Raw genomic sequence first — 20,689 nt, 5'->3', positions numbered from 1 at the left:
AGCACATCACATACACCCTTAATGTCAACTATAAATTAATAATGTCTGCTTGTCAAATTAAAAGCAAGACTATTTGAGATTAGATGAGAAGATCATCAGATGAAATTTAGATTCAGTGGTTAGGTGGTTACTGATAGTCAAATAGAGGGCAAATCTTTGGACTTTCATTTGGCTTTTGCAGGTCAAATCCCAATTTGATGGTACCCTGTTATAGCCAAGTTAATGCCCACTCGCCTTCTTTTCTGTTTTTTTTTATTATTATTCTTTTGTGTTTGTATCGTGATTCGCTGGTGTGATATTACGTTATTACGTAAAAAAGCTGTCAGGGCAAAAATCGCGTCTTACAAATTTCCGACAGCCCTTGAACGCAACAAGCTGCAAACCTGCGAGAGGAGCGGTGATTGAAGGGAGAGCAGAGCGGCGGCGGCGACGACGGCCATCTTAGAGCTACCGTGGTAACCGGGACTCATCTTCTGGATTTTAATTTTCTTGTTAGAGAAACATTTCGCCTGACTGACGAGGGAAGAAGAAGGTTGTCTTTTACTTCGCCGCGGTTGAACTCGAAGTCGGGATGCGGTTCCGAGGGAATACACAATTTGCATCCGCTGTCGGACTGGTCCTCGGACTATTATGTGCGGTGGAGGCAGCTAAAGGTAACTAAGCAGGGATTAATATCCCGTAATGTTTTTGTCTGTTGTACATGTCAGGCAGGTTTCTTTGTAGGGTTGAGAATACGGTGCTGAAAGTTGAATCTCTCCTGAGTGCTGCGGTTGTTTTTCGTGCGGAGACGTTGTCGGTTACCGCGGAAACGTTAGCGGGGCTGTGCGGTCCTGAGGGATGCACGGTCAGTAACCTGCTCAGGGATGGTCCGCTCCGGAGCCGCAGCCGATGGATGTCGCGTAGTATCCCGCCGGCAGCAAGTGCATCCCGCTATATTATGTCCATTTTAACGTTAAACAAGCCAACACAACGCGCATTATATTCTCACTACAGCTTTTATATGTTTGTAAGATTTTATTCTAAGGTTTAAACACCCGAAGTAGGCTACTTTGGAGATAATATCAAGGCCACAAAACGACCTCCTTCTGTCATCTGCATTCAGTCTATTTTTGGTCCTGGTCTCTTCTAGTCGCCTTTTAACAGTTATATTTAAGATTAAAAATATTCTCACCTTCTTCAGAGTTTGCAAGATTTTAAAAAAAAACTTGTGCGTGTCTGGTACACCATGTATTTATCTGGTATTTAACATATTTGAGTACATCTGAATAATCAATTAAGACGACTGATGGTATGTTTCTTTGGCCTTTTTTTTTTTTTTTTTTTTTTTTAAGATTCCGTATTATTAAAGCACACAGGTTTATTTCTTCATTAGTAGGCCTAATGCTTGGTTTGGCAACGTTGTGGTCGCACCAGGATGGAGCCTGGTTGGCTACGCATTGCAGATCCTCTTCACAAGCCCCCGGTTTGTCGGTGGATTTAAAAATGCATGTGCTGTGATCACAAGCTTAAGTGAAAAACATCCTTTAGTAGGTCTGGACTTACTTATGATCAGATACTATATAAGTACTGAAAGTGCAAGTAGCCTCTTTATTTACAATGTCACCGATGGACACCATCACACACACGCTGCAAGAAACCAGCCCTTTCTTTGCTGCAGGGCGGTCCACCTCCCTCCTTCCTTCCAAACAGCTCACTGCTCAGACATGAACACCATGTTTGCATGAATTTATAGACTGCTTTTTAATGTCAAAGTCAATCCACTGACTCCCCAGTGTGACCTTTTTTGTCTCAGGGTGTGTTTAAAAAAAAAAAAAAAAAAAAAAAAAAGGCAAGAAGGCAGGTGCGTATTAGTCACTGGCAGAGCACAAAATTAGCACCAGCCATCAGCCAAATGCTGGTAAAATATGCAAGTTGCTGGTAGATTTGCTTCACTCATCAGCTAAAAAAAAACAACAATGGTGATCTATTAAGTGGCTGGTAAAAATTAAACATTTACTAGGCATGTGGCAGGTGGACCAAAAAGTTAATTTTGCACCCTGGTCACTGGACATATCAGCATGCCTGGGCAGTCACCAGCACTGGAGGCCAGTATGTGTTGTTTTTGTTTAATGTTACACCCGTTTTATGCACAGTGAACCCAGTAAAAACCATAAAAGGGATATAGGTGGTCATAAAAGACTGCACCGGGGCTTTTTATCCAGCCATATTTTTTTCTTGTTGCCATGTCAGACAGCTGAGAATGCGTGGCACCGGGAGGCTACCATTTGTAAAGCAATAACTTTTATTTCTTTTTCCCATCAATCTAAAGGAAACTGCTTATAGCACTTTGTCCTGAAGAGTGTGTGTGTGTGTGTGAGTCTGGCTTTTTATGTTTTAGCCAAGTGTGTGTTTGTGAACTTGCACCTGCTGACTTTCCTGCTCTTATCAGCAGAGTTGAACTGTGAAATCACCATCTTGGTGAGGGCTTATCTTTTCTTTTCTTTTTTACCAAAGGTCACTGGTTTATTCTGTGCGCCACCTCTCGCCACCTGCAGTCCAGCTGTGTGTTTTCACAGCATGTTGTTGATTCCACCTTTACAGTGGATGAGGAAGCACATATTCCTTAGTCGTTGTTCCTGAATACTCTGCACTGCTAGTTTACATGTTTATAAATGATTTGATGTTATCACCACACAAATGGACTCAGGTAGAGCTTCAGCACTTCCTGGTGAATTTCCCAGAACTGTGAAACTATGTCGTGGTCTTCAGCTATTCGCCCACTCAAACATTTGCCACTGATCACATGGCAACAACAAAACATTAAAGGATCAGTTGAAAAGATATGTTTTGAAGCACATCAAAATTCTTACCTACACTTTATGATTCATTACGCTGCCAGCAAGAAGAAATGTCAGTGTGTGTAAAACTGGGGCACACACAGATAGTGTGTGGCAGGCCTGTTGAAGCCTCAAAGCATTTTAGACTTTTAACTCTTTGGTGCTGCTGTTCACTGCTGTGAATGTTTATTTAATAGAAACTTCTGGAGTTTCTTGTGTTGTCCCTTATGCTGTTTATCACTTCTCAAGGTCTTACTCGTGTAATCTATTTCTTTCTCTGTTACCACAAGCAGCTGCTGCTGCTGCTGAGCGTCCCCGTGGTCTGGAGACAAACATTAGGTCCGCTGAGATGCGTGAGCTTCCTCTGTGTGCACACACAGCCAGACAAAGGAAAAGCTGGCTGCCTGGAAGTTTCTTGGCTCATTCATCATCGAATTAACTAATTCTAGTTGAACAAATTGGATGGCCTGCTTTGTGCGGTGCCGAGTTAACATATGCGCTCTCCTCACATGGCTCGGGATGAAGTACATCTTACATATTATGTGTTAAATGTGCTTTCCCAGTCTTACATTTATTGGAGAAGTCTGCCATTGATCACTGAAAATTGCACGTCAGTTCCTGTTAGAGCAACATATCAGGTCAATATTCTTTTTTTAAAATGTAATTTATCGGTCATTGATCTGCCACGCCTCTGAGGTTCCTCCAGCATCATAAAAAGATTCTTAATAAAATAGAATTAAAACTAATAAAGTGTCTTCATTTGTATAAATGGCTCTATAATTTCTTTTGTATAATTACTTGAAAAATGGTTTAAATGATTATGACATTATTAAAATGGCCATCAATTAATATTTGTCATATCAGCTAATCGATCAGTTTACTAATAATTTTAGCCGTGTAGTTAAAATGCTTTTTCCCTCGTTAGAAACATGATTGATCAGCCTTCATAAGCCAGTACTTGTTGAAACCTTGCGCCAGGCTTGTGAAACTCTCATAAACCAAAACATAATATGACTGCCATCACTGACCTGGTTGACCACAAGTAAACAAATAAGCTCACATTTTCAATTTGTGATAGACAATCTGATTTTATCCCATTTTAGCCTTTCAAGCTGTGAACGATCTGCGTGACGTATGTCGTCTTGCTATGTTATGGCAAACAGAAACTATGTGCATGAACTCTGCTGACAATGACCGCATTGTTCTTCTCTCCCATGCAGCTCTAATAACACTGTTTTGTGTGCCGTCATTCAGCGTCAGTTTACACACTTGTTTTTCCTCAATAACATCATTAAATGTCAACAGGCCGATGTCTGATGACCGAAAACACGGCGCCATGGGGAAAGAAGGGACTCTTAACTGTCCTGACAGTTCAGCTTCTGATGTTTAACATGTCAGGTTTTTGTCAGCTGCTAAAACAAAAAGGAAAATGTCAGCTGTTGTCAGTGTGCCACTCCGGGTGGTTTTGATTGATCGAACCCATTTTATTTGATGTTCAGTAATCTGGTCCACATATTGCACAGTGTTAGTCATTGTCATTGAATACAGATGATACTAAAGAGACCACCTACCCTTGCTGAAATTGCATGATCTTCAAAATTTGACATTTTAACTCTGCTAGGCTGATGGCAGCCATGATTTTTGAAGAATAACTAGATTCTTCCCGGGAATATTAGGGCTTTGTTTGACGATGAGTTTGCATAATTTTGAATAAGTCAAACCATGGCCACTGAGTTATGAGCATGTATCATTACACTGCAGTATCACCTTTTTAGATGAATGTCATCAAATGTGCAGGTATGTTCAGAATTATGTGCACTTGTCATCAACACATTCAAGAGTTACAACATCATAGGGCTGAGCAATATATCGAAATTATTATCGATGGCGTGATATCAGACTAGATATCATCTTAGATTTTGGATATCGTAATATGATATGACAAGTTTTTTCTTTTCCTGGTTTTAAAGGCTGCATTACAGTAAAATGATGTAATTGTCTGAACTCATCTGTTCTAGCTGTTCTATTATTTGTCTTTACTCACATAGTCATTATATCCACATTACTGATGATCATTTATAACACATCTCATTGTGTAAAGGACCAGTAGTCATCCCTACAATATTGTCACAGTATAGATATCGAGATATTTGATTTTGTCCATATTTCCCAGCCCTGCTGCAGTCAATGTCAAATGATCCACACCTACAAGATATTGTGATCCAATTACAGGAAAACAATATGGGATAATTGGGATAATAAATGAAAAACTGTTGTCAGGCTCAGCTGAATATGTATCAAATTTGAGGAAGATTGGATGAAATTTGTTGAAGGAATGGCAAAAACAATATTATAGACATTTCTAAAATGGTGGAGAATCTGTTTAGGTGGAAATGTCAAGTCCTATACACGGATTAGTCTTAGACTTCTGGAGCAAAGAAATTTTCTGCTGCACCTCATAGTTCAGGAGTTATGGACAGCATAAGAAGGTTTGTTATAAATGTCCACTTTGTGGCACTATCCACTCTCTGGCTCATCATCTAACTTTACACTAACCTGACGACTTCTCAGATGGTTCAGTGTAACAAACCATCTGAGAAGTTGTCCATGGAAACTGTTTAGAAAACAACAGGAACTTTCAAAAAATACTTGGCAGGTGATTGGATGAACCACCAGTCCATTACCGTCTATCACCGTCTTACCTTGTGAGGCAGCTGGATTCGCGATGCTGATCGGTCCGAACCACCGGTGGTTCGGACACGAGCGCAAAGCGTGAAGTCTGACAAGATGGATTCTTGCGTGGTCTCGTGATGTCACGATCTCACAAATCCAGCTGCCTTGCAAGGTAAACCTGCAGACAAACAGACATCAGGACTAAAGACAGCCTGCTTGACCAAAGTAATGAAAGAGCCCTGCAATGCTACTAAAGTGGGATTAAAAATTGAATACTGTCACTGAGGAGTTTCATATGAAACATTGCCAAATGTTTTACCCTGTATTGGCCTGAATAACAGTTTTCTTGCCCTTCACTGAGGCTCTGTTCTTATAAGTTAACTCTTGAATGTTTTTCAGAGATTTTGCTGAGGAACAAAGGGCCTTTAGGCCCAGACTTCAGGGTCGGGATCTTGACTAAGCATGTCACAATGAGGTCACTGTTTGTAGGATCGCGACTCAAGCCCCTCAAGAATGTGTGTATGAGATAATCCCCAGAAAGCGCTAAGTTGTTGAAGCATTTCGATTTGGTAATTTGCCACTTAGTGTTGGAAAGATAGGCCATGAGAATACTGGACCCAATTTGAGCCGGTGGTGACTTCCCTCTCATTGGTGCCTTCACGGGCTGAATGGAGTCAGTGAACTGTCAAGAATGGGTCATTCAGTTGTGAATATTAAGTTGTGCCAGATGACTGGGAAACAGTGTCGGCTACCAAGAAAAGAGTTACGTTCACATGAGCCCTTGATCGGACATGTTTTCTGTACACTGGAACTGCAAGTGCAGAGCAGAAAGTAATATTCAGACAGGAAAACACAAATATGAGAAAGTATCAGGATAACAAGGATTTTGATTAATTCATGCTCATATTGGACAATTATTAGAACCTGCTCAAATAAGTTTTGTCAGTTACCTGATTTAACATAAGCAGCATTAAAACTTGATAATATTGCAGTAAACCGTTAAAATCTGTAAAAAAATGTTGTGGATGTCAGTGAGATTTGAAAAAATATCCCCTATTCTTCAATATGAATGTCAACATTGAAATGTCTTATATAAGACAATTATAAGACAATTATAATGTCTTATAATTGTGTTATTTTTTTATTAAGAAGGTGTAATATAAACCCATATCTGAGGCTTATAAGGCTGATACCTCCTCCCTGGAGCCCCGTTGCTTCCAGGAGAAAAACGGCACTGCGGAGCTATTCACATGTGGGCGTGTCCACATTAACATTCAGGCTTCATGGGAAACAGGTAACCAGAGAGCGCATTACCTGCCGTCTCAGAACTGCAGGTCAGCTACACCCGAGCGCCTGTGTAGAGCTCTGGTCTCACTCTCACTTCTTCTTCACTCTCACTGGCCCTTTTGTGCCGCTCACACAGAGAAGTGATTGAGTTGCATTCAAGGCTCCGCGGCCTCCCAGCCCCCCTCTTCAGAGGACCGCTATGGTCGCAGAGGGTGTGTTCGTTTCTGTTGGGCGGTTGTGATTGCGTAGAGGACAAACAAATGCTGTTGCCTGGCAGGGAAACTGAGAGGCTCTCCTGTGTGAGCGGGATGTTTTGGGAGCGGGGGCCCCTGAGGTCTGGGGTTCCAGGGTTTTCAAGGCTTCCCAGAACAGTCCCCAGTCTGTGATGGAGGTGGCTTGCGTCAACAAGCTCAGGAGCTTGTAAGGCAAGACAAACAGAGAAGTGTGCCCACTGTTTCAGACCGTGAGCAGATTGGCCATCGGTTATTCCTGGTACACGGAATTACGAGAGCCACTCACCAGAATAATTGAAGTCATTCCTTGGCTCCGATTAGCATGCAACACATACCTTCAACCTATTTGGCTGCAGTTTGCGTTAGTCTCTGCTGGATATTTATGTCTGACATCAGTAAGGCCTGAAGCTGCCTTCTAAACATGCTTGAAAGGAGCCCTGTTGTGGTTATTAAACGCTCACCTGTCTCTCAGGAAAACCTGGCTTCTGGCACGCACAGAGGTTTTGAATTAGGGATGAGCGATGTCATATGGTGTATGAAGATGTCCACGGTGAAACATCGCGATTGACGATGATATCGTTGTGGGGGGGCATCTTATGGGCTACTCTTATATAAGTACTATAATTTTTTATATACTTTTTATATACTTTTCCTCCCTATAGCCTAAGATTTAGCTGCCTCATTAAGCAGATCATCTGATTATATACATATATGTATATTTTAAATACTAGTGATAGTGATGTAACTGCAGAATATACAAGTGAATTTAAAAAAAAAAAAAAGGCAGCCCTGCGGATGTGAGCAGATATTGATCAGTGACGGTGGTCAACTGGTCAATCAATGTGCAATGTGGTGGCGACAAACAAAACAGGGTGTAGCTAGAATCTGAAAATCAGTCATTGCTCACATACTCACGGTGCATTTTGCATATTTTTCTGCTTTCACAGTTGACGCTGTTCAAATGTTCAAAACTGTGTTTTTTGGCCATCTCCTTGGCAACACCTCAAGGTCTGACTGTTGCCTGAGCACAGACACTCCCTTCTCCTTTTCTTCAGTGTGCTGCTGCAGCTTATGGATAAATATGAATAACAACCTGGCAACAGAGAGGCTTTAATTAAGTCTCTAACAATAATAACGCAGCCTGTAAACATTTGCTCGTAGACCAAGCTGCCACTCAATGTTAGTCTGTGATCAGCAGGTTTTGTTAGTAAATTTAATTTATTAATTATTCTAGGTAATCAAACATTTGCACCAGAGCAAAGAGTAATTATTCTCGCTCAGTATATAATTTAAAATATGGAAACATGCTAACAGTCATACAGTTCAACTGTTTGCAGTGAGTTTAATAGTTTTTGTTACCATGTGATACTTGTAATCATGAATCTCTGAGGACAAAACCATTCAAGTGGTTGCTCAGTAGCAGGACCAGCCTTACAGTGGGGTGCAGTGGAGCCTCACATTTGCATGTAATCAAAGAAGATGAAGTCTTGCAGGCTGTCGGGCCATCAAATGTAAAATATGAGCTAAATCGATGGCAGCAGAGCTCCACCACGCGTCACGGGCCTGACACTTGGCTGCACCATCATCATTACACAACAAGCCCTCGGAGGTTCCCAGGCATTGTCAGGCTTCATCTGATAATTACTGACTGATCATCTGCTGCAGTGATGCTGCTACAATCTGGCCAGCTGTGGTGCATTTCTCCGGTCCTCCCAGGGTGACCTCTAGCCGGTGAACAGTCATCGTATTTGGTTTAGTCCATGGCAGTAGTGAGGGTTGTACAGTAGCTGGACACGTGCAAAGTCCTTGGCAAGCGTCAGGGAGGCAGAATGATTTTATTTTTTTTTCCCCCCATGAAGAAGAGACGTCACAGCAGTGGCAGAGAGAGAGAGAGAGAGGGAGAGAGAGAGAGAGAGATAGTTTATACAGGCGTCCTGTTGAATCTCAGGATTACCAGGACCCATTGTGGCCCTAAAATTCTCGCAGGAAGTATTTCATCACGGTTAACAAGCCAAACTGTATAGGTTAAGCTTCAATAAAAGAGCTAGGCAACCATAAAGGGGCTTTGTCTTTGTATCCATGTGAATGTTACCCAGTTCTTTGGGGGATCGTGAAATTAGTCAGTGATGGAGTATGTGCCTCCGCAGAAACCTGAAACACCACCTTGAAGTTTCTATTGATGGATTATTTGTCCCGTTTTAGAGGAAATCCACAGAAAAACACAATGTTTCTATACAAAGAGAGATCAAGCCTTCAGTATACGACATAATGGTTATTGTCATTTTCAATTAATCTGATGATTATTATCGATTAGTTCAAAGATGTTCAGTTTGCTGTCATGGAGGACTAAAGAAACCAGAAAATATTCACATTTAAGAAGCTGGAACAAGAGAATTTGGGATTTTTTTTCTTCTTAAAATGACTCAAAATGATTAATGATGATCAAAATAGTTAGCAATTAATTTTCTGTTTATCGACTAATTGATTCATTAATTTTAAGAACTATTTTTCTCACAGCAGTGGTCCTTTTTAAAACACCTAACCTAGTTTGAAAGAGTGCAGGTGGCAGAGACACAGAGCTGATCAGTAGATGGCTTGGCACAGCACAGCACAGCACAGCACAGCACGGCTCAGCTTGGCAGACACAATCACACTTATCCTCGACCCTCCCGTGACTGAAGTCAGCTGTCTTTCAAACCCAACGAAATGTGCTTCGTCTTCCTCCGTTAATCATTTGAGCATCTTAAAAAGTCTCCAGACTCCAGATGTCGGCGCGACATTTTTTGCTCACATTATCGCAGCAACTTAATTATCGTTAGACATATGTAATAAAAACTTGGCAGCGTTTTGCTTTTGGCTGCCTTTGTTGCTTTGTTTGATCTCCTGCAAGTCTCTTGACCTTGTCATTGAATGAAATAAGACGCATCCCATTATGGGATTAAATGTCGTTGGCTTTATTTGCTGTGTAACAGGATTGCATACCAGGTACTCTGTTGAGTTGTAAGTAGCACACCATCTGTGCTTATGCCTTCTGACACATCATTCATTTCTCAAAGGCTTCTTAAAGGATTTTTCTGCCTGTGTCTGCCAGATTTTGGCTTACTTTGTTTTGTACTGGTATACAGTTTTGAGTATAGTTAATTTGCTGTTGGATTCTTCAGATAGACACTGTTTAAAAAGTTAATGGCAAGTTTTATAAACTCTTCTTTTTTTTGTAGACCTGCGGTGCCGGCGGGGGGATGACATGGCATGGTTAATATCTATTATTTAGAAAGAGGCTAGTATCAGCCCACTGTATCTGTGTATTTATATCCTAACTCTTCATCTAATATTTATATCGAGGCCAACGATTTCTGTGTGCTAGAAATAGGATGGTGGGTCACTGTGGTCCGTTTTTCTCCTTAACCCCATAACGCAGGAAAAGACAACACTTTTGGCATTTTGTAATAGCTGAGTGACTTGAAAATTAGTGTCACAGTTCTAAAGTGTCTTTTAAGTATACTGAGAGTAGTATCTTCCATTTTCAACATGCATTTTTACTGTTTACGTGTAACATTGACCCACGTTGTTAAGATATACTTTATTGTCCCCTTAAGGAGATTCTTCTTGGGCTCAGCATCGTGACACATGTATCTCCCAAATTTACATACATACATACAACCTTACATACCTAGCTTACATCATTCATACAAAACAAAACCACAATAAGACAATGAATTGTTGTGACCTCTTTAACCATTCGACATGGGATTAAGCATCATGTGACACGTTTGTAACAAACCTATTTCACTAGATTATTATAAAAACATCTGTCAATTTACAGTGGATACAACACATGTAACTTGTCTCGTCTGCAGTATGTCAGAAGTGCCTTGACCTGTTTAATATTGATTATTCATTAGAAAGAGTCAAAACTTCCCTCTTTAGCTGTCTGCTTTTATTTAAGTGAAGGACTGAGTCTGCAGGTTGTAATTGGGCCAGTAGTGAGTGTGCATTGCATTAGATGAATTGGTTTCCTAATTAAGTTAAGAAAATGGCAGTCTTCCACGTTTAAACATCCTCGGTGCTTCATCAGCAGGCTCGTCTCAGACAGCACCAAACATGTCAAAGCCCCTTTCCTAATCTCATTCCATCCTAAATCCTAAAGCCTCTCCTCCCGAAGAAACTGCTTTACAATATAGAGACTCGTTCCCTTATGAAAATAGAAATCATATCTTTTAGGTTATATAGATGTTATGTAATAAATCACTCAGTTTCCAAGAATAATGGTGTCTGCATTGGTGCAAATCCTGTCTTTGTCGCTCTGTGTCAAATCTTCTCTGCAAAGCAAGTCGCAGCACAACAAATGTTCTTTGCTTTCACTGCAGGGGGATGATGAAGATATCTTGTCAAAAGGGCCTTGTTGGCAATTTCACACAATGTATGTGACAATTTCACGCTTTTGAATAAAATCGTGCACCTCACGGGAGGTGTAAGTGAGTCAAAGGGGTTTTGATTTTTAATGGCAATGCACGGCGGAAGTGCACTTTGCTGTTGAATTTGTGCGAGGCCTCCCAGGTCTGACTCTTTTGTCCTCATAGACCTTCACTCACCTGTGTTTCATTTCCCTGCTCCACGGTTTGCCATCTGTGAGCATATCTGTATTAACTCTTGTTTCAGTTGATTTGTGCTGCCCATCTCAGACAATCGTTGGGATTTAATCTCATCTATCAGACTTTGTCTGACTTTACATCACAAGGTTGACTGACTTCCAAAATACCACATTTAGTTATAGGCCTACCTGTGCAGCATTTAGTTTAGTGCTTTCTGACTGTGGGACTGTATAAAATACTAATAACTCTTTTTGAAGTCTTGACAGGTGCTCATTTTTGGTCAAGTTGGAGGTGCGTGCTATATGAATGGACATGGTGCTCTCCATTCTTGGCTACTGTAGAAACATGGTGGTGCAACATAGCGGCCTCTATGAAAGAGGACCCTCTCCTTACATAGATATAAAGAGCTCATTCTAAGCTAATGAAAACACAACGATTCTTATTTTCAGGTGATTATACACTAATTAAAACATACTTATGAATATTATACTTCATTTCTGCCACTAAATTCTAGACACTGCACCTTAACGGGCAACAACATTTAACTGGAGTAAACAACAAGGGCACATGCCAACAGCCTTCTCGGTGAGTTTATTAGTTGTTATTGGTCAGGATTTCCAAAATGTTTTGCATCATAACCTGCAGAGGCTTTGAGAATGCTGCTAGTCAGTGCTGGTCCTGGTTCAGTGCACCTCAGTGCTGAAGGACATGAACGACTTATAGACAAATGTGAGCAAGGGTTAAAGTTCTTGAGAGCATAGAGCAGTTTTAAATTCATATAATACTTAATTCAACGCTTTGTACACATTTCCTCCTGAACAACTTTTTAGGCTCACAAATCTTTTCTTGCTTTAATCCCCGAGTGAGGCCCACATGTGACCTGGCTAACAGTAACTGTGACTCTGTGGAAGCTAAAGCAGATTATTATAGTAGTCTGGCCTGGCAATCTGTCTAAAGACATCCTATTCACTTCAGGTCACGAGACACTCAGCAAAAGACGATTTATTTATTGGGCTTGATCGATTTCCAAATTACTGGCAAACACGTTAACTCATTCTCACCAAGAACCACTTGTGCAGGAAAGGATTTAACCAGAAATGTAAAGTGATATGAGTCTGTGTAATTGGTTAAATGGAAAATTATTTCTTTTGGCAAAGCCCCCTTTACAACAGAACTGTCTGAGTGGACGCTGTAGTCATTTTTATATCATTCCCTTCTTTGCTTTTAGTAGTGCTGAATTATTTTTACACAACTAACTAGAGTTGCATATACTTTTTGACAAATATGGTTTATAGCGCCGACTATGAACTGTAACGTCACCAGTTTGAGTCCGGCTGAGGACCTTTGTTGCATGTCGTTCCCCATCTCTCTCTCTCCCCTCATTTCCTGTCATCTCTTTACTGTCAAATCTTTAATAAAAGCTTTAAAAATACCCTCAAAATACTTGTACTAAATGTAGTGAGTACGGATGTATTCTTTGTTATGACAATCAAATATATTTCTGTCAGTGATTGTAACATAATGTCATTATTTAATGCTGCAACCAGTGGATTTGATCGTTTTTAAATATGTCATAAGGCATAATAAACATTTCTACTCACTGTGACAGATTTTGAAAGTATGTTTCCCTTCAGTGTGAGGAAACCTCTGTTAGGACTTTTCTCACCGGAATAAATAGTTTAGTGGGTAATTCTCATTCATAATGGTGCCCACATTACAGCAACCCTGTGCAAGTAGCTCGTAATTAATTTTCATTGATCGTGTAATCACTGAGAATTACACTAAATTATGTAATGACATACAACGCAAGTCATTTGCTTCGCTCAAATTGGATTTGGCAGACTGACATGTAATGACGTCTGCAAACATCCCCATCATGTATTTACGTTTTTGAAGGCTTTCTTTTTTTCTTTTTTTTTTTATCTGGTTAGTGTGTGGAGTCATAATATAATTGCAGCACAGATTGTGTTATTGAACATCAGGCCTCTGCTTATTAGTGAGATGATGAATGTGTGATGTTGTGGGTTTCTGCATCATGAAACACTGTGAATTTAATTTCACTGCAAAACATATTGTAATTAGGTTTTAACCGTAAAGACTCTCAGGAGAAAAAAAAAAGTCATTAACTCTGGATATAATGTGTAAATAATGTAGAACACAAAAGGAGCTTTTTGAGTCAGCCGGAGAGAAATGACTAATAAAAGTTTTTGTAACATTTCTGTGTTAAATGGTGAGTATATTAGTTTCACTGTCAGTTGTTAAATATACAAATTGCAGGTCACATGTACCGTTGTGGAGCGCACGTGTGCCAACGTTTTTGTTTTGTCAGGCTCAGCGGATACATGAATGGCTCCAATATTTTGCAACGGAGACACAGTAATTAATGTTGCCTGTTGAAATGAATGTTGCTGTACTCAGAATGTGTCATTGTGCACCGTTAATTGGATAAACGTCGGCCAGAGGACGGGCTTCAGTAGGTAATTGAAGCACTGGTAATATTGAGCATCTCCACTCGTATCCTCCTTTTACCAGTTTTTTGGATTTGTCATCAGTGTGAAAAAACTGAAAGTATATAAAAACATGACCAGAAAATAGGACAAAACTCAGACAATTAAATAAAAGTGACTGACAATAAATAAAAAGAGTTATGAGTGCACATTGTGGCGGATGCAACAAACATTGTTAAGCTAAGTTAAGCTAAGTTAAATAGCCGGACGCACTTCTTATAGAATTAAAAGCAGGTAAAATATCACCAACAGACAACACTTACATATATAATAATAACTCCACAGCAGCTGTAGCACTCAAACACATATTAAAAGAGAGCATGCACAGTTTTTACACACACACACTCACACACACACACACACACACACACACTGCTACATTGCTACGCAACACAGCGGTTGTTGACGTTTCCCTCTGGAGAGCGAGTTGCAACCATCAGTGAGTTTATTGTTGTACTCGCCCGTCTGAACTGTACTCTGTGAGCCGTATGTGCTCCGTGAGGTCCTCAAATATCTTGCATAATATCAGTAGTCCACTCAACATCATTATGAGCTGAATGAGCTCTGCAGCCACAACTGTAACAGGGATTAACAGTCAAAAATAGCAGAAAGGTAGTCCACTCCTCACTGAAGGTAGACGTGCTTCAGAGGATCCACCGTGAACAGTTCTGCCACACCTTGCATGCACCTGTTAGTTATGTAACACTGTGGGTATGTTTGATTTAGATCACTTAAAAATCAGTGATTTAATTAAGGTACATGCAACTTTTTTTTTTTTTTTTAACCTATGCTGAGGTACAATAATGCTAGAGCTGGAGAAAATATTGATATTATATCAATGTCATGATATGAGACTAGATATCGTCTTAGATATTGGATATTGTAATATCGTGATATGGCCTAAGTGTTGTCTTTTCCTGGTTTTAAAGGCTGCATCATAGTAAAATTATGTAATTACATACAAAAACAAAGTATTAAGCTGCTGGAAAACACACCTACAGCTGCCCGTAAGATAAAAAAGTGCACCATGTAAGCTCAAATAGCACAAATAAGTTGGAAATATGTTCATGAGCGGTTTTAGTTGAACAATAATAAAATGGCTCTTTTATTTCAGAAGCTCAGCAGCGCACTCTCATCCTGCAGTGGAAGGAGAAAATGTTCATCACTAATTGATGTTTAACTTACTAAAAGTCATATTTTTGTTTGGGGCTTATTCACACAGAATGACAATATTGATCAAGTCTTTCAATATATCTCCCACTGGCAAATGATGATGCTTTATAGGTTATCAAATAGATTATAGATAACCCTGGATGAATTCTTATGTAACCAGAGCTTTTTCCTACATTACATTCGGGCCACGTGCTTGTTGTGCTGTGGTCGATGATTTCCTGCTGTAGGTTGTTTAGGCTATCACAGCAGTTCACTGTTAACCTCGATTAGCTTGTATGTATGACCGTTTACATCGATACTGACCTTTTGAATAAGGATGGTGGGGTTTAGGTGAGTCTGACCAGCTTTCAACGAGCTCTGGATTTATTATGTTCTTTAGTAGTTTAAAAAAAACCAAACATAGAATATTGCCTATTTTTCTTAGAGAAAATAATGATTCGAAAATTTCAAACACTGAGAGGCACAATCCATGTGATCAAAGAACAAAGAAAGAACGTAGCTGCTTGAAAATGGGTCTTGCACAAAGCAATTATGTAACGGTAACGCTTGCTTTTTGTGTTAGCGTCTTGTTCTCAGGAAAAGTGCCTGGTCCTGTTACCTCTCCCAGCCTATCTGCCCCCCCCCACCCCACCCCACCCCACCCCCCACAGTGTGCTTGTCAGTCATAGTCAGCATCACCTTTGCAGATCAGTAGCACAGGAATGCCATCCTCTCCTCTCACTCCAGAGCGAGCACATATTGGCTGTAAGAGAGCTGCATCTCCCCCTGCGTCAACGCTGTTTTCTAAGCCAGCCCAAATATGTCACTCACTGCAGCTTTTTTTTTTTCCTGCAACCGCCAGCTACATCAGAGTTCTGCCTGTCTGTAGCCGGGATGCTTCCCAAACCGATGAGCACACACAGCTGTAAACGACCCGACTACTGCCGCACACGCCGGTCTGAAAGTCATAACCCGAGCTGTTAGCACCTTCTGTTAAAACTCATTAACTGATATGGACTGTGGGACATTACGGTCCTCAGTGTAGATGAATTGAACAATGTAGCATCAGTATGTTGTAGATTTATGGAGAATGATGATCAACGGAAGGTCAAGAGCAGCAGATTTTCATCCCACCAAACGTTACACTGGCTGATTTAGCCTCCCTCTGAAACCCCGTGTGTTCTCGGTCCTCCTTTAGACTTGACATTTAGAACCCCTTCTTTATGTGTGGTCCTTTCTAAAAATAATATTAAAAGCCAAACCCAAACCCTCCATTAAAAATGTACTTAAGCTGCATCGGATGGAAAGATAAAAGTCAAACTAGTGATTTGAGAAAACAGATGTGAATCGCTAATTAGTGCCGGTGAAAGAAAAACAAGTCGCCTATCAAGACATTTATTTGTACATTTAAGAGGATACTGACATTTTTCTCTCTCTGTTTCTCACAGTCAATAAGCATAAACCATGGATTGAGACGACGTACCACGGGATCGTAACGGAAAATGATGACAAAGTACTTCTGGACCCCCCTCTAATTGCTCTGGACAAGGACGCTCCTCTTCGCTACGCAGGTGAGAGAGGAGGTTTAATGATGCTGCTGCTGCTGTTCTTTTACTCCCACAGCTTCACTTTACATGGAATTACTCATTTCACATTCAATAATAGAGAAAATGCACTAATTACTCTGTACCCATAAAGCTTTGAGGTTGTGTTGCACATGATGGATTCAGATAAATTGTTCATGTATGAGTGATGTGAATTTTATAGGATATTGGTGTTTATGTTTAAAGACATCATTTTGCTTATAGATTATTTATACATTGAACTGATCATTCTTGTAAATGAAACAGAAAAAAAAGTTTAAATCTAATGTCAGCATAATGCTTTGAGATTCTGTCTTGGTTAATATGTGAAGGTCCGTCTCTCTTTGGGGTGTTTTTATTATCTGTCAGTCATTTTTATATGTGTGATTATACAAATCACTGACTCAGAAGAAGAAGAACGACAAAGTTTACCTTTTTGCCTCCATCATTGATGAATAATCTTTTCGTTTATGCTCTTCTGGTAGCAGACCTGTGTGACTCGAAGGCAGATTAGATTTTTTATGACATGTCTGTCATACTGTAATGCAGCTGGCTACCATATCCTCCACATTGGCCCTTTTGATACTCAGATCAAAATACTCTTTCATGTCCCCCCCCCCCTCCAGTGGAGAGGGACAATTAGTGTGCTTTATGTTCCGAGGCAGCATCGGCTCTGGGGGTTTTTTTTTAATCACATCAGGATCGACTTTGGCCAGGATTCAAAGCATCACAGCACTGGAAATGATTTCCCACCATTTCACATCACATGAGTCGTGCGATCTTTTGTCCGCTGCTCCCCTCACACTCTGTGCTCTCACTCCACTTGATGTGGCCATTTTTTTTTTTTTTATCTCAGATTACTTCTCCTGATTTTGCAAGTGAGGCATTTCCATCCACGTGCCTGTCAGAGGAGACGCCAAATGTGATTTTCCTCACAAAGTCATGTGAAATTTGATTGTTTACAAGAGCCGATCGGCACGGTTTTTAAGGTGGACAACCTCAGCAAGAGGCCCGTTATTTCTGAAGGGCAGGGAATCAAATAATATCCCCTTTCTCTCCATGATGTTTGTCTCCTTTCACAGTAAATTGGCGTTGAATACAGTTTGGTGTCCCCACTTCTTTCAGCCGGTGCTCCCTTTTTGATGAACTGGGCTTTTGCGAATAGACTGTGTGTCCCTGTGAACTAGCTCTCTGCAGTAGACAGAACCAGCAATCTGGCTTCACGTGGCAGCAGGGGTGACCGGCTCTGTCGTGCCAGCCCCCTTCTAGTCGCTCCGTCCGTGCCAACTAACAAGGGTCACTGTGAAGCTAACCCACAGGCCATAGAAGCCCAATCACAGGCTCTCAAGTGTGAACAGGTGAATTTTTTTTAGCCTGAATGAGGACACACTTTATGAGATTTTTAGAGTGAAGTACTGTGGGACTGTTTCTAAGTGCATATCCGTGTGGCGAGTTCAGTCAGGCCGATCGGATCTCAAATAGTTAATAAGCTAAACTCTCGCAAACTTGAAAATGAGCTCAGTGTTCACGGATGACTGTGCTCTAAAACAAGTGCCGAACACAAAGCAGGGAGCATTTATGCACCAGATCTGGGTTATTTGATTCGTGTAGGAACATTAGACAAGGGAACAGAAGAAAATGTTCTCCTCTCATGACAAGTGTTGTTTCTGCAACACAGTTCCTGCCAACAGCTGCCTATGAATATACAGCATACTGACCCATTAGCTTAATATATCAGATTATAATTCCCTGCATTTATTTAGTACCAGCGAAGAAAAATGAACACTGCAGGTCAAGACTGTAGAATCAATACGCCGCAGTCATTATGATGGCTGACCCGACCTGAACCGAGAGGCCCGTGTGACCTGTGAGGAATTCCTAAAGCCCCGCTGTGAGCCGGTCATTAGAGCTGTGGTGAGCACGGAGGCCCACAACTCCCACTGCCCACTGCATGACTGGTCCTTAACAGCAGCCACTAATGTGAAATCCATTTGTAATTGTTTAGTAGGTGAAAACAAAACGAGCAGGTCCAACCCAGCGGAGGCCCTGAAACAGCTTTAAAACAATCAGCTAAAACAGAGAAAGACTTCATAAACATGATCATTTTATTCATTCGTACTTATATGTTTTACATTTTTCATTATCAAACAAAGTGAATTATTTAACCCGCCTACTAGTTTTCCAGAAAATATATGTGCATTTTTTTTTAGAAGTAAGATGAACTTGTGACATTAAACGTGAGATTTTTGTCACATTTTCACTCGCTTCTTCTAAAAGGATTTGCTGAGTCATTAATAAAACTGCAAAGACTTTGACACAACCGGCTTTTCATAAATGTTTTTGTTTTTTTTTTACAACTGGCAGATGAGTTTTTGCTTGTGAGGAACTGAATATGAGCTTTTTTTTCTGTAGCATAAAGCGAGCGTATGTTTCCTTCCTGTCCTCTCTGTGTTTTTCTCTGAGCTTCTAACCCTTCTTTAACTGACCTGGGTTTATCTCTTCTCCCTTCCTTGTAGAGAGTTTTGAGGTGACCCTCACTGAAGAAGGTGATCTTGGGCTCTTTCTTCTGCCTTGTGCTTAGTTGTTACTATTAACCCACTAACGCAAAAAAAAAAAAAAAAAAAACAGCATCCACACTTTTACACAGAAGCTCTCGCCATGTTCTGTAATCTCCCTCATTAGTTTTTTCTCGACTTTATTTTTTTCTCACCCTAAATTTTTTGGAGTTCCAACAGCTGGATGAAAAGTGTGATGTGGGGCTGACTGTTCTTAGAAATATCTGTGCATGAGACATCCATTGCAGTTTGCAGACCCTAACAGTTTTTCAGCTATCACCAGGAAACAGAAAGCTGCTTAAAAAAAACAGGAGTTCTCAGTCACTTTGCTGCCATTTTGTCCAATTCAATCCTTTCAATTTAAGAATGTGGAAGGAAATCCAATTTGAAGATCATTCAATAATAAAAGTACAATCTAAAAGGCCACGTAAGACGATTTCACAACCCTCCCACGGCAATTGGAGCAGAAATTGACACTAGAATTGGTATTTAAAGAGGATGAACTATCAGATCTGTGCAGGTACAGTGACTCCTGTGGACTTTTTTCTGACATTTATGTCTTCAAATGAAAGCTGCTGAGATTGTTAACTAATGCAAACTCTCTCCGCTGCAGCAAAGTTTCTGTTGCATCTTTGCCTCAGTGGATTTCTTGAGTTAATTCTCCACCACTAATCTCCACCATTAGCATGGCTGCAGTTCATTTGATGTGGATGTCAAGCAAGTTGATATTTCTAACCCCAGTTCTCATCCAGTACTTTTTGTTTTCAATACTGTTATTGTGCCGGTTTAGTTCTCTATGATTTCTATCTATGATTTGGATTCATTTTGCAGTAGTTTTGGGTAAGAGGCTAAATTACACAGGAAGACTAACTTTAACAACAACAACAACAACAACAACAAAAAAACAATATTAGCGGTGTTGTCTGTCTGAGACTTTATTTTTTCTTCACAGACTGAATTGGTGCTGGATCACCGTATTGCAATGCTTTCTTTTGTAAAGGACTTTTTCTTTTCTTTCTTTTCTTTATGTTAATTATTGTTTCTCCCTTAAGATAGGCTGTAATTTTTATTCATTACAGAGATAAATGATCTTCACTGCAAACACTGCTCTCTGTGTACTTACTGTTTGGGCTTGGTTTCATGGCTTTGATTTATAATATCTTAAGTACTCCTGTGAAATGCCTGTCCACATCTTTTCGGTTTCTGCCTGCATGACTGGATGCAATGTTTTCAAGTGGCTTGGAAAAGACACTCCGTCTTCTATATGATACTAAATGTCCCACACCCTCTC

General features: G+C 40.4%; 1 protein-coding gene across 1 annotated transcript in view; it reads left to right on the top strand.

The window, feature by feature from the left end:
- Positions 1 to 401: 401 nt before the first annotated feature.
- clstn1 (calsyntenin 1) overlaps positions 402 to 20,689 on the top strand; it is a 36,164-nt gene continuing 15,876 nt past the window's right edge. The window contains exons 1-2 of the mRNA XM_042408197.1: positions 402 to 653; positions 16,709 to 16,831. Coding sequence (XP_042264131.1) covers positions 572 to 653; positions 16,709 to 16,831 — 205 coding nt within the window. The 5' untranslated portion in view covers positions 402 to 571. The remainder of the gene's footprint in view (positions 654 to 16,708; positions 16,832 to 20,689) is intronic.

This window comes from Thunnus maccoyii, chromosome 4 (genome assembly GCF_910596095.1).
Source record: "Thunnus maccoyii chromosome 4, fThuMac1.1, whole genome shotgun sequence".
NCBI classification, from domain to species: Eukaryota; Metazoa; Chordata; class Actinopteri; order Scombriformes; family Scombridae; genus Thunnus; species Thunnus maccoyii.
The sequence above is the reverse complement of the archived record's forward strand: the minus strand, read 5'-3'. Positions and strand labels throughout refer to the sequence as shown.